Source organism: Rhinichthys klamathensis, unplaced genomic scaffold (genome assembly GCF_029890125.1).
Source record: "Rhinichthys klamathensis goyatoka isolate OS25496 unplaced genomic scaffold, OSU_Roscu_1.1 h1tg000685l_1, whole genome shotgun sequence".
Lineage (NCBI taxonomy): Eukaryota > Metazoa > Chordata > Actinopteri > Cypriniformes > Leuciscidae > Rhinichthys > Rhinichthys klamathensis.
In genome coordinates, this window is record NW_026607114.1 from 879992 (window position 1) to 895000 (window position 15009).

A 15009-nucleotide genomic window follows, 5' to 3' on the forward strand; every position below is an offset into this window, starting at 1 on the left:
GAGATCTCCTCTCACAGGCCGGGGGTACGATTTGGCACCCACGACCCGAGCTTTGTGCTCTGCATGTGTGGGCCATCAACGGGTACCCGTCAGTCTCCCCGACGGAGTGTTAAACACGATTACGCAAGCTAGAGCGCCCTCTACTAGACGGCTTTATGCTTCCAAGTGGTCAGTGTTCTCAGGTTGGTGCTCAGCTCGCAACCTGGATCCACAAGATTGTGGGGTGTCGGAGGTTCTCTCCTTCCTACAGGAGCTCTTGGATAAGGGTAGATCCCCATCCATGCTCAAGGTATATGTGATGGCTATTGCTGCGTTTGTCAAACATTCGCATGGCCAGTCACTGGGTAGGAACGACCTTGTAGTCCGCTTCCTCAGGGGAGCTAGAAGGATGAACCCTCCTCGCCCCCCCTCGGACATTTCCTTGGTCCTGGAGGCCATGAAGGGTGGCCCTTTTGAACCTCTACAGTCTGTGGACCTTAAGTATCTCTCATTGAAAACCGCCTTTCTGGTGGCTATCGCCTCAGTCAAGCTGGTGGGTGACTTACACGCACTTTCTGTTAGTGCGTCGTGCCTTGAGTTTGGGCCTAATGACTCCAAGGTCATCCTCAAACCAAGACATGAGTCTTGCCACTCCTTTCAGAGCACAAGTCTCTGTGGATCTGACAGCGAGTCTGACATTCTCTCGTCACAGGCGATTTTTGAGATTCGCCTTCGAGGGCCAGGCATATCAATACACAGTCCTACCGTTCGGCCTGTCCCTGGCATCCTGTATATTATGATGTACATGGACGCGGCTCTCGCGCCCCTGAAACTTCAGGGCATGCGAGCTTTGAACTATTTGGACGATTGGCTGATTCTAGCTCGATCTCATTCAGAGCTCATAGAACAGAGGACCATATTACTCGAACACCTCGAGAATCTTGGTCTCACAGTCAATTGGGCGAAGAGCTCGCTGTCCCCCAGCCAGGAAATATCCTTTCTCTGCACAGAGCTGAACTCGCTGTCAATGACAGCGCGACTATCGCCTAGAGCGCATACTGAACATTGCGGCACTATAGTCCCGCTCAAGAGATTTCAGAAAATGCTGGGCCTCATGGCCTCATCGTCATCAGTACTCCAGCTGGGTCTGCTTCGCATGCGCCCACTGCAGTGGTGGCTGAAAGCACGAGTGCCGTCTCGAGCCTGGGCCTCCGATCTGTTTCGCCTCAGGGTCAATCAGAAATGCGTTGCAGCTCTGAAACCTTGGAAGGCGACCGACTGGTACTGGTACCACCGCCTCTTCAATCTGACATTCTCTCTTCGGATCTGACAGCGAGTCTGACGTGAATCTCCTTTGCCTGGTTAGGGCCCTTAGAATTTACGTGGAACGTTCGGCTGCTTTCAGACGGTCAGGACAGCTATTTGTTTCATTTGGTGGCCGATCTAAAGGTCTAGCTGCCTCGAAACATAGCCTTTCCAGGTGGATAGTGGACGCTATCTCACTGGCTTATACATCTAAGAGCCTTCGTTGCCCTCTGGGCGTCAGAGCTCATTCCACTAGAGGCATGCCTCTTCGTGGGCCTGGTCCAGTGGGATTTCTCAGTTCTGCCGGACTCGGTTCCGCGGACTGCAAAGTTTTCAGTTCAGGCAGGCTACTGCCTCCCCTGACTGTTATACCGTGTTAAGCACCCTCTATGCATTTAAGGTAACCACGTTTACCTTATATCATTCTTATTAAGCCCATTCCCAATGTCAGCTTTTTATATCCCTATATCATATGAACTCAGGGCGCTCGCCCTTGGGTCAGTGTTGTGGTAGATTTAGCACGCACGGCGTTTTAAATTGGATTCCCATAGCGTAAGCTAGCTTACGCAACACGAGAGTACTCTCGTAAGAGAACGTCACGGTTACTAATGTAACCTCGGTTCTCTCTAGAAGAGGGAATGAGTGTTGCGTAACCCTGCCGTGCTTGTGCTACCATCTGGTTTTGCTTCAGTCGATGAAAACCAAGGAGCATCTTATCGAGCTCTGGCTTATATAGGCATAAGCCACGCCCATTCGCCCACACGCCCACTCATTGGTGCTTATGTCACGAGCAGTGCCTCGATAGGTTGCAGCAGTTGCCGCATAGCATCCAATAGGCGCGCGAGCTGCCTCGCCTAGGTCTGCTAGCTGCTGCAAGTGTGTTTTAAGTTAATACAAATTATAAGGATAATATTTGGCTTCAGTATTCTCGAGAAAAGAGGTTTTCCCTCTAAGGTTTTTTTTTCCAGAGTCAACTAGCTAGCTATTTATTAGTTATCTAACATTAAAAATATTTTTCTATTTAATGAGAAAGTCATACGAACCTCAAAGTGTTAACCTGTCACCTCTGACCTTCAACAGCTGTCACAGCTCCTGGTGCAGATGGGATGTGTTGTTGCAGGAACTGATATGCTATAGGCTACTCCTAACTGGTCGAAATCTCATGCTACTTAGGACAAATGTAATGTACAGAAGTAGCTGCCCTGCTTAAATACAAAATTAAAGTTTTTGAACGAAAAGATAAGTAAAGTCACTCTGATGACAATTTTTATGTGAAATGTGCATATTTACCCCCAATTGTCATGGTATGGGGAAAATTATTATTTTTTTAAACTTGAAACCAATTTTATTGGATTCCTTGACCCCAAAAATGTACACTTTGACACCAAATTTGTCATTATAGCGATAACAGAAGCAAAGATATGGGCTCTAGAGTATTTTCGGCGCATTTTTGAAAAAACATGTTTATTTCTGATACAAAGTGTGATCTCACTTGTGTCTTAGGATAAATTTATTTGTATGACCCTAAGGTACTTCCATACCAATGGAGACCTTTGCATCATGACTTGAAGTCAAAGGCCTATTTTTTGGGCTTAACCTCCCTACTAATGGATAGATGCACTTTTATGATGGATAGATGCACTTTTATGATGGATAGATGCACTTTTATGATGGACAGATGCACTTTTATGATGGATAGATGCACTTTTATGGACTTCAAAATAGAAACGGCCATTATAAAGCTTGCGAGACACGAGCGCAGTGGTTAAAGACATCCGTCTTAACGCATTAACATTGAAACACTGGAAAAGAAGAGCAATTCTGTTTTTTACGCCACAGAATAAAAAAATTACAATTCTCACACACTCTTACGGACACTCAAACACACACACACACACACACACACACACACACACACACACACACACACACAGACAAATACACACTCACTCACTCACTCACACACACTCACACTCACTCTTACACACACACACACAAATACACACTCACTCACACACACACACAAATACACACTCACTCACTCACTCTCACACACTCACGCGCTCACTCACACACACTCTTACACACACCTAAATACACACTCACTTACACTCACTCACGCGCTCACTCACACTCACACTCACACTCACACACTCACACACACTCACTCACTCACGCGCTCACTCACTCTCACACATTTACTCGGTCTCACACACACACACACACTCACACAAACACAGACATACACTCACTGACTCACACTCACTCTCACACACACACACAAACACACTCACTCACACACACTCACACTGAATTGCGAGATATAAACTAAAGATATCGCAATTTCCTTTTCTATATAATTCTGTAACATTTGTACTTTTTGATATTCTGTAAGATTTTCTTCTATTGTTTTACTTACTGCTAACTATAAATAATATAATCCTAACAGAATAATAATTAGGGTAAGGGGTCGGGTCAGGGTTAGATGTCGGGTTAAGGTCAGGTTAGGGTCAGAGGTCAGGGGTCAGGTGAGTGTCAGAGGTCAGGGTCAGAGGTCAGGTTAGGGTCAGAGGTCAGGGTCAGTACCTGTACTGCACCACCATCATGTTCTGCTCCCCGCAGTGTCGAGCGCAGCGGATGTACCTCATCCAACTCGACTTGCTGGGCTCGTTCCCGTCGATGAAGTGCAGTAGCGTTCCTTCCTGATCGTAGATCTGAAAGAGAACCATCGATAAACACCGTCAGGAGCTTCTGCAGATCACAGAACTATTCCCTCAAGGCCTGTCGATTCTAAATGCATTTTATATATAATATCTGTAGAGGTTCTGCTTCATCTTCAGGGATATAAAAACTTACCCATCACAGAAAACTTTTGGCATTTTTTTAATAAAAAAACTATGTTTTTAAAATCATTTGGTTTACGAGGTCACAGGAAATGTTTACGTTGTAATAAACTTGTCATACACAGTTGTGTCCCCATAAAACATATACAAGAACACACACACACTCACTCTATCACACACACTTTCTCTCTCACACACACACACAAACAAACACTCACACACACACACAAACACTCACACACTCTCTCACACAGTCACTACACACTCACACTCTCTCACACACTTTATCATTCACACTCACTCACTCACTCACTCACACACACACACACACAAACACTCTAACACACACACTTTGTTTCATTTAATTTTAATCTAATTTTTATGTATTTATATTAATCAAAAATTGTATCTCTTCATTTCTCTTCACATCATGCCTGCCGAGTCTGAGTCAGGACACACATCGGCTCCAACCCGTGAGCCGGCCGAGCCAAAGTCTCCTGCCAAGCTGGCCGCCATTCCAGAGCCCACAGCCAAGATGGCCGCCATTCCAGAGCCCACAGCCAAGATGGCCGCCATTCCAGAGTCTGAGTCTCTTCACATCATGCCTGCCGAGTCTGAGTCTCTTCACATCATTCCTGCCGAGTCTGAGCCTCTTCACATCATTCCTGCCGAGTCTGAGTCTCTTCACATCATTCCTGCCGAGTCTGAGTCTCTTCACATCATTCCTGTCGAGCCTGAGTCTCTTCACATCATTCCTGCCGAGTCTGAGTCTCTTCACATCATTCCTGCCGAGTCTGAGTCTCTTCACATCATTCCTGTCGAGCCTGAGTCTCTTCACATCATTCCTGCCGAGTCTGAGTCTCTTCACATCATTCCTGCCGAGTCTGAGTCTCTTCACATCATTCCTGCCGAGTCTGAGTCTCTTCACATCATGCCTGCCAAGTCTGAGTCTCTTCACATCATTCCTGTCGAGCCTGAGTCTCTTCACATCATTCCTGCCGAGCCTGAGTCTCTTCACATCATTCCTTTCGAGCCTGAGTCTCTTCACATCATTCCTGTCGAGCCTGAGTCTCTTCACATCATTCCTGCCGAGTCTGAGTCTCTTCACATCATTCCTGCCGAGTCTGAGTCTCTTCACATCATTCCTGCCGAGTCTGAGTCTCTTCACATCATTCCTGCCGAGTCTGAGTCTCTTCACATCATGCCTGCCGAGTCTGAGTCTCTTCACATCATTCCTGTCGAGCCTGAGTCTCTTCACATCATTCCTGCCGAGTCTGAGTCTCTTCACATCATTCCTGTCGAGCCTGAGTCTCTTCACATCATGCCTGCCGAGTCTGAGTCTCTTCACATCATGCCTGCCGAGTCTGAGTCTCTTCACATCATGCCTGCCGAGTCTGAGTCTCTTCACATCATTCCTGCCGAGTCTGAGCCTCTTCACATCATTCCTGCCGAGTCTGAGTCTCTTCACATCATTCCTGCCGAGTCTGAGCCTCTTCACATCATTCCTGCCGAGTCTGAGTCTCTTCACATCATTCCTGCCGAGTCTGAGCCTCTTCACATCATTCCTGCCGAGTCTGAGTCTCTTCACATCATTCCTGCCGAGTCTGAGCCTCTTCACATCATTCCTGTCGAGCCTGAGTCTCTTCACATCATTCCTGCCGAGTCTGAGTCTCTTCACATCATTCCTGCCGAGTCTGAGTCTCTTCACATCATTCCTGCCGAGTCTGAGTCTCTTCACATCATTCCTGCCGAGTCTGAGTCTCTTCACATCATGCCTGCCGAGTCTGAGTCTCTTCACATCATTCCTGTCGAGCCTGAGTCTCTTCACATCATTCCTGCCGAGTCTGAGTCTCTTCACATCATTCCTGTCGAGCCTGAGTCTCTTCACATCATGCCTGCCGAGTCTGAGTCTCTTCACATCATGCCTGCCGAGTCTGAGTCTCTTCACATCATGCCTGCCGAGTCTGAGTCTCTTCACATCATTCCTGCCGAGTCTGAGCCTCTTCACATCATTCCTGCCGAGTCTGAGTCTCTTCACATCATTCCTGCCGAGTCTGAGCCTCTTCACATCATTCCTGCCGAGTCTGAGTCTCTTCACATCATTCCTGCCGAGTCTGAGCCTCTTCACATCATTCCTGCCGAGTCTGAGTCTCTTCACATCATTCCTGCCGAGTCTGAGTCTCTTCACATCATTCCTGCCGAGCCTGAGTCTCTTCACATCATTCCTGCCGAGCCTGAGTCTCTTCACATCATTCCTGCCGAGTCTGAGTCTCTTCACATCATTCCTGCCGAGTCTGAGCCTCTTCACATCATTCCTGCCGAGTCTGAGTCTCTTCACATCATTCCTGCCGAGCCTGAGTCTCTTCACATCATTCCTGCCGAGCCTGAGTCTCTTCACATCATTCCTGCCGAGTCTGAGTCTCTTCACATCATTCCTGCCGAGTCTGAGTCTCTTCACATCATTCCTGCCGAGGCTGAGCCTCTTCACATCATTCCTGCCGAGTCTGAGCCTCTTCACATCATTCCTGCCGAGTCTGAGTCTCTTCACATCATGCCTGCCGAGTCTGAGTCTCTTCACATCATTCCTGCCGAGTCTGAGTCTCTTCACATCATTCCTGCCGAGTCTGAGTCTCTTCACATCATTCCTGCCGAGTCTGAGTCTCTTCACATCATTCCTGCCGAGTCTGAGTCTCTTCACATCATTCCTGCCGAGCCTGAGTCTCTTCACATCATTCCTGCCGAGTCTGAGTCTCTTCACATCATTCCTGCCGAGCCTGAGTCTCTTCACATCATTCCTGCCGAGCCTGAGTCTCTTCACATCATTCCTGCCGAGTCTGAGTCTCTTCACATCATTCCTGCCGAGCCTGAGTCTCTTCACATCATTCCTGCCGAGCCTGAGTCTCTTCACATCATTCCTGCCGAGTCTGAGTCTCTTCACATCATTCCTGCCGAGCCTGAGTCTCTTCACATCATTCCTGCCGAGCCTGAGTCTCTTCACATCATTCCTGCCGAGTCTGAGTCTCTTCACATCATTCCTGCCGAGTCTGAGTCTCTTCACATCATTCCTGCCGAGCCTGAGTCTCTTCACATCATTCCTGCCGAGCCTGAGTCTCTTCACATCATTCCTGCCGAGTCTGAGTCTCTTCACATCATTCCTGCCGAGTCTGAGCCTCTTCACATCATTCCTGCCGAGTCTGAGTCTCTTCACATCATTCCTGCCGAGCCTGAGTCTCTTCACATCATTCCTGCCGAGTCTGAGTCTCTTCACATCATTCCTGCCGAGTCTGAGTCTCTTCACATCATTCCTGCCGAGTCTGAGTCTCTTCACATCATTCCTGCCGAGTCTGAGCCTCTTCACATCATTCCTGCCGAGTCTGAGTCTCTTCACATCATTCCTGCCGAGTCTGAGCCTCTTCACATCATTCCTGCCGAGTCTGAGTCTCTTCACATCATTCCTGCCGAGTCTGAGTCTCTTCACATCATTCCTGCCGAGTCTGAGCCTCTTCACATCATTCCTGCCGAGTCTGAGTCTCTTCACACCATTCCTGCCGAGCCTGAGTCTCTTCACATCATTCCTGCCGAGTCTGAGTCTCTTCACATCATTCCTGCCGAGTCTGAGCCTCTTCACATCATTCCTGCCGAGTCTGAGTCTCTTCACATCATTCCTGCCGAGTCTGAGCCTCTTCACATCATTCCTGCCGAGTCTGAGCCTCTTCACATCATTCCTGCCGAGTCTGAGTCTCTTCACATCATGCCTGCCGAGTCTGAGTCTCTTCACATCATTCCTGCCGAGCCTGAGTCTCTTCACATCATTCCTGCCGAGCCTGAGCCTCTTCACATCATTCCTGCCGAGTCTGAGTCTCTTCACATCATTCCTGCCGAGTCTGAGTCTCTTCACATCATTCCTGCCGAGTCTGAGCCTCTTCACATCATTCCTGCCGAGTCTGAGCCTCTTCACATCATTCCTGCCGAGTCTGAGTCAGCACACACATCGGTTCCAACCCGTGAGCCGGCCGAGCCAAAGTCTCCTGCCAAGATGGCCGCCATTCCAGAGCCCACAGCCAAGATGGCCGCCATTCCAGAGCCCACAGCCAAGATGGCCGCCACGCCAAAGCCCAAAGTCAAGATGGCCACCACGCCAAAGCCCAAAGTCAAGATGGCCACCACGCCAAAGCCAAGATGGCCGCCACGCCAAAGCCCAAAGTCAAGATGGCCGCCACGCCAAAGCCCAAAGTCAAGATGGCCACCACGCCAAAGCCCACAGCCAAGATGGCCGCTACACCTGGGTCAGCTCCGGATGATGCAGCGCTGATGATGCACACGCATCTCCTCCAGCCCCTGACCAGCGTCCAGAGGGGACTCCAGCCCGTGTGCCCGCTCCAATCCACAACCCAATGGCTCAGCCCAAGAAAATGTTGGGAGTGCGTCATATATCCCACATGTTGTTTTGGTTCATTTTTCATGTCTTGTCATGTGATTCCCTTTCCCTCATGTGATCCTGCCATGTGCTTCCCTAGTCTTTTGTGTTTAGTAGTCATTGGTTAATTGTCTAAATCATGTTCACAGGTGTGTCTCGTTTAATCATTAGTAGTCTGTATTTAAGCCCTTATGTTTGCCATGTGTCTTTGTCAAGTATTGTTACCTGTATCACGTAAAGCCAAGTCTTTGTTTACTTTGTATCTGTTCACGTTGGGATATAATAAAGCTGCACTTGGGTTCTCCAAGCTTGCCTACAGTGCACTCTTGTTACACTACTACGAATTGTTTATTGTTGGTTCTGTGACAAATTGCTTTTGTTCCTCTATTGTAAGTCAGTTCTGCATAAAAGCATCTGCTAAATTCATAAATGCAGATTTCTATTGAACCATTAACTTCAAACCTCAAGGGGACTTATTTGAATTACATTTTAAGAAGATGTTTGTGGTTCAGATGATAAAGAAGTTGCTGCAGCGAGTCACTATTTTCACACACAAAAATTCTGATCCAAATAAAACAGAAAAGGTCGTCGTAAAAATGGCTCAGGTCAGTAAACAGACTCGAGATGAGAGAACAGACATGATATTGCTGTTATGAGCAGAAACGCTGAACACAGTTTCTCTGATCAGCATCTGTTCTAGTCTTCAGATTCTGATGGATCTCCGTTCAACAGCTTCAGTGTAAAACTCTCTCTGACTGACAGGCGTCGGTGTGTCTCACGCTTGTTACGACTGTAAGAGAGAAAAACCCTGAACAGGCCGTAAAGCTGATTAATGTGATCTGAGTCGGCCTGAGGTCAACACACACACACACACTCTCTCTCACACGCATACACACACACACACACTCTCTCTCTCATACGCATACACACACACACACTATGATGTTTCCAGTGTGAACAGAGCGTTTCTACTGATGTTCCGAAATCAAATGTTTTTGTGTTGTAAAGCGCCGGCTGGCCGTAACGAGAGTGTCGGGCGATCGATGTCTACGGTCACTGCGTTACTTACTGCTCAATCTCTCGTCAGACATTTACGAAGCCTGTAAAGCTGTAAAGAGACACACACACCGATGACCAGACACACACACCGTGAGCTGACAGCCACTCTGACCTCTGACCTCATTACAGCGAGACCATCAGGACCGACGGCCATTACACTGCTGAGTCTGTCCCTGTGAGGCCTCCTCGCTTCTCCTCTCTACAGATAAACGCTGTCAAAATGATTCCAGTTCACATGGAAGCGACAAAAACTTCTGTATTATGAATTTTTAAGGCCAGACAAGAAATTTGGCGAGGTCAATTTGTAAAGTAAGACTATACGCCTGCGCACATACATATTCAAACGCTCATATCTATAGACTAAACACGTCAGCGTTTCACAGAGTCACGTTTCTGAAGTTTACTCAGAGATGATCACGCTTTTCTACATTTTTCAAAACTTGCACCTTGGATCCTGTTTCAAAGTGTGTGTTCTCGAGCTCAAACACTGATGTGTGTGAATGAGCGGCCAGAACACATTAACAGTTAATAACTAATGATCTTTACAACGGAAGTGAATCAATAAAAAGTAACTTTATCTGGACAATAACTTTATTCTAGATCTGCTGTAAAACAATCTCTGTTACTGTAATCTCGTGTTATCACTGTAAAGCTGCTGTGAAACTCTATATTGTTAAAAGCGCTGTATAAATGAAGCTGACTTGAGTGAGGAGGGAAGAGCACTCTGGGTAATGGAGCCGACGCTTTATCACGGGAAACACTCAGAGGTCCTTCGGTCTCGGCCCGCGAGCGTCTCTGGAGGCGATAGAGCCACTTGTTATCGTTTCAGGAGTATTTACACACACACACACACACACACACACACTCGACATTAACTCTCATCCTTAACAACTGACTGTGTGTTTGCAGGAGAACAAGACAATGGAGAGAGAGGGAGAGAGGGAGAGAGAGAGAGAGAGAGAGAGAGGGAAAGAGAGACAGAGAGAGAAGGAGGGAGAGGGAGAGAGAGAGATAGAAAGGGAGAGAGAGAAAGAGAGAAGGAGAGAGAGAGAGAGAGAGAGAGAGAGAGAGAGAGAGAGAGAGAGAGAGAGAGAGAGAGAGGTGTGAATGAAGTGAAACACAAACCTCATGTCTGTCTCTCTCTCGATACGTTTTTGTCTTTTGCACGATTGATAAAGAGAAACTGTTACATTCTTTCAGTCTGTTTACTGAGGAAAACACGAGTGATAAAGCGAGCGCTTCATCCGCTGTGCTTCAGGATTCACACACGACCGCACGAGTTAATGCTGTTCAGCGTATCTGCGTCGCTCTATCTAGAACCTGTTTTGTGGCCAAGACTCTCCTGTAAAAGCTTAAATAAAATAAATAAATAAATAAAAATCTAATAAAATAAAATAAAAATAAATGTATTAATATTTTTTACAAACTCACAGATCTAATTATTTGCAAAATGATTAACATGACAGACCGAATAAAAAAACTGAGCATATTTTAAATGTATAAAAAGCAGAACAAAAAGAGACAAGTACTGTATTAGTATTAAATAAATATGAAGTGACTTTAACTGGACACACAGAGTTAGTCGTCAACAAAAGATGCGTTCAGTGTTTTCTCCATCTAAAGCTAGTTTTCTCTCCTGACTAAACTCCATTATAAGGCTTCATTTCATTTGATTATTATGTATTTAGCGATGTGTTTTTCCCTGCGCTCCGTGACTATCAGAACAAACCTGCAATATCATAACAGGCTGAGCTGGATGTCAATATGTGTAATATAAACGCTTAAAGTCAGACGAGGTTTAGAAATGTACAGACTAAACAAGTCTTAAAATAACTAAAGCCACCATAAAAAACTCAAATGAAAACACAGCGGAGACGCTCGTTCCAGAGCAGGAGAAGCGGGAATAAAAGCAACAGAAGAACTCAGAGGAAAACCAGCATGTTTTACGTTCAGATGAAACTCATGTTGACACTGAGAGTCTGATATGGCTAAAGATGCTTTCTCTCACAACAGAGACGCAAATGAAGCATAAAATAACTTCAGTGACAAATTACAGTGTGTTCTGTGTCAGCAAACCGATGTTAAACAAGCCTCCGCCATAGAACAGAAAATACAATACTTATCCTGGCCCGCGGCCCGTCACGATGACATCATCGCCTCCAGCCAATGACGGCGGGCGACTGCAGCGCTTCCAGATACTCACACTGTATGTGTGTGATCAAATGCAATTGGGCACGCACACACTGTTGTCTATGGAAGCTTCTTTCTGACATGGAAGAATACATTAAAAAGGTAATTGCAACATTATATCTCACAAAAAATTTAGAATTGCAAGATATAAACCCATAAATGCAAGAAAAAAGTAAGATTTGCGAGATATAAACTTGCGATTTTTACTTTTTTCTCGCGATTCAGACTTTATAACCCATAACTGCAGAAAAAAAGATTTGCGAGATATAAACTTGCGATTTTTACTTTTATCTTACAATTTTTATTTTATAACTCGTAACTGCAAGAAAAAAAGTCAGAATTGTGAGATATAAACTCGTATTTTTACTATTTTTCTCACAATTCGGATTTTATAACTCATAAGTGCAAGAAAAAAGTAAGATTTGTGAGATATAAACTTGCGATTTTTACTTTTTTCTCACGATTCAGACTTTATAACTCACAGCTGCGAGAAAAAAAAGATTTACGAGATATAAACTTGCGATTTTTACTTTTATCGTACAATTTTTATTTTATAACTCGTAACTGCAAGAAAAAAAGTCAGATTTGTGAGATATAAACTTGCGATTTTTACTATTTTTCCCACGATTCGGATTTTAGAACTCATAACTGCAAGAAAAAAAGTCAGATTTGTGAGATATAAACTCGCATTTTTACTATTTTTCTCACAATTCGGATTTTATAACTCATAACTGCAAGAAAAAAGTACGATTTGCGAGATATAACCTTGCGATTTTTACTTTTTTCTCGTGATTCAGATTTTATAACTCACAGCTGTGAGAGAAAAAAAGATTTGCGAGATATAAATTTGCGATTTTTACTATTTTTCACACAATTCGGATTTTATAACTCATAACTGCAAGAAAAAAGTAAGATTTGTGAGATATAAACTTGCATTTTTACTATTTTTCTCACAATTCGGATTTTATAACTCATAACTGCAAGAAAAAAGTACGATTTGCGAGATATAACCTTGCGATTTTTACTTTTTTCTCGTGATTCAGATTTTATAAATCACAGCTGTGAGAGAAAAAAAGATTTGCGTGATATAAATTTGCGATTTTTACTATTTTTCACACAATTCGGATTTTATAACTCATAACTGCAAGAAAAAAAGTCAGAATTGTGAGATATAAACTTGCGATTTTTACTTTTTTCTCGCGATTCAGACTTTATAACCCATAACTGCAGAAAAAAAAGATTTGCGAGATATAAACTTGCGATTTTTACAATTTTTCTCACAATTCGGATTTTATAACTCATAACTGCAAGAAAAAAGTACGATTTGCGAGATATAACCTTGCGATTTTTACTTTTTTCTCGCGATTCAGACTTTATAACCCATAACTGCAGGGAAAAAAAAAGATTTGCGAGATATAAACTTGCGATTTTTACTATTTTTCACACAATTCGGATTTTATAACTCATAACTGCAAGAAAAAAAGTCATAATTGTGAGATATAAACTTGCGATTTTTACTTTTTTCTCGCGATTCAGACTTTATAACCCATAACTGCAGGGAAAAAAAAAGATTTGTAAGATATAAACTTGCATCTTTACAATTTTTCTCACAATTCGGATTTTATAACTCATAACTGCAAGAAAAAAGTACGATTTGCGAGATATAACCTTGCGATTTTTACTTTTTTCTCGCGATTCAGACTTTATAACCCATAACTGCAGGGAAAAAAAAAGATTTGTGAGATATAAACTTGCGATTTTTACTTTTTCTCACTAATCGGATTTAATAACAACTGCAAGAAAAAAGTAAGATTTGTGAGATATAAACTTTGCGATTTTTACTTTTTTCTCACGATTCAGACTTTATAACTCACAGCTGCGAGAAAAAAAAGATTTACGAGATATAAACTTGCGATTTTTACTTTTATCGTACAATTTTTATTTTATAACTCGTAACTGCAAGAAAAAAAGTCAGATTTGTGAGATATAAACTTGCGATTTTTACTATTTTTCCCACGATTCGGATTTTATAACTCATAACTGCAAGAAAAAAAGTCAGATTTGTGAGATATAAACTCGCATTTTTACTATTTTTCTCACAATTCGGATTTTATAACTCATAACTGCAAGAAAAAAGTAAGATTTGTGAGATATAAACTTGCATTTTTACAATTTTTCTCACAATTCGGATTTTATAACTCATAACTGCAAGAAAAAAGTACGATTTGCGAGATATAACCTTGCGATTTTTACTTTTTTCTCGTGATTCAGATTTTATAACTCACAGCTGTGAGAGAAAAAAAGATTTGCGAGATATAAATTTGCGATTTTTACTATTTTTCATACAATTCGGATTTTATAACTCATAACTGCAAGAAAAAAGTAAGATTTGTGAGATATAAACTTGCATTTTTACTATTTTTCTCACAATTCGGATTTTATAACTCATAACTGCAAGAAAAAAGTACGATTTGCGAGATATAACCTTGCGATTTTTACTTTTTTCTCGTGATTCAGATTTTATAACTCACAGCTGTGAGAGAAAAAAAGATTTGCGAGATATAAATTTGCGATTTTTACTATTTTTCACACAATTCGAATTTTATAACTCATAACTGCAAGAAAAAAAGTCAGAATTGTGAGATATAAACTTGCGATTTTTACTTTTTTCTCGCGATTCAGACTTTATAACCCATAACTGCAGGAAAAAAAAAGATTTGCGAGATATAAACTTGCGATTTTTACAATTTTTCTCACAATTCGGATTTTATAACTCATAACTGCAAGAAAAAAGTACGATTTGCGAGATATAACCTTGCGATTTTTACTTTTTTCTCGCGATTCAGACTTTATAACCCATAACTGCAGGGGAAAAAAAAGATTTGCGAGATATAAACTTGCAATTTTTACTATTTTTCACACAATTCGGATTTTATAACTCATAACTGCAAGAAAAAAAGTCAGAATTGTGAGATATAAACTTGCGATTTTTACTTTTTTCTCGCGATTCAGACTTTATAACCCATAACTGCAGGGGAAAAAAAAGATTTGTAAGATATAAACTTGCATCTTTACAATTTTTCTCACAATTCGGATTTTATAACTCATAACTGCAAGAAAAAAGTACGATTTGCGAGATATAACCTTGCGATTTTTACTTTTTTCTCGCGATTCAGACTTTATAACCCATAACTGCAGGGAAAAAAAAAGATTTGC

At 43.1% G+C, this 15009-nt stretch overlaps 1 protein-coding gene across 2 annotated transcripts in view; it reads right to left on the reverse strand.

Annotated features, from left to right (window-relative positions):
* prdm6 (PR domain containing 6) overlaps positions 1-15009 on the reverse strand; it is a 45846-nt gene that overhangs the window by 22296 nt on the left and 8541 nt on the right. For both annotated transcript variants that reach the window (XM_056241925.1, XM_056241926.1), the window contains exon 3: positions 3871-3998. In XM_056241925.1, the coding sequence (XP_056097900.1) occupies positions 3871-3998 (128 nt within the window). The remainder of the gene's footprint in view (positions 1-3870; positions 3999-15009) is intronic.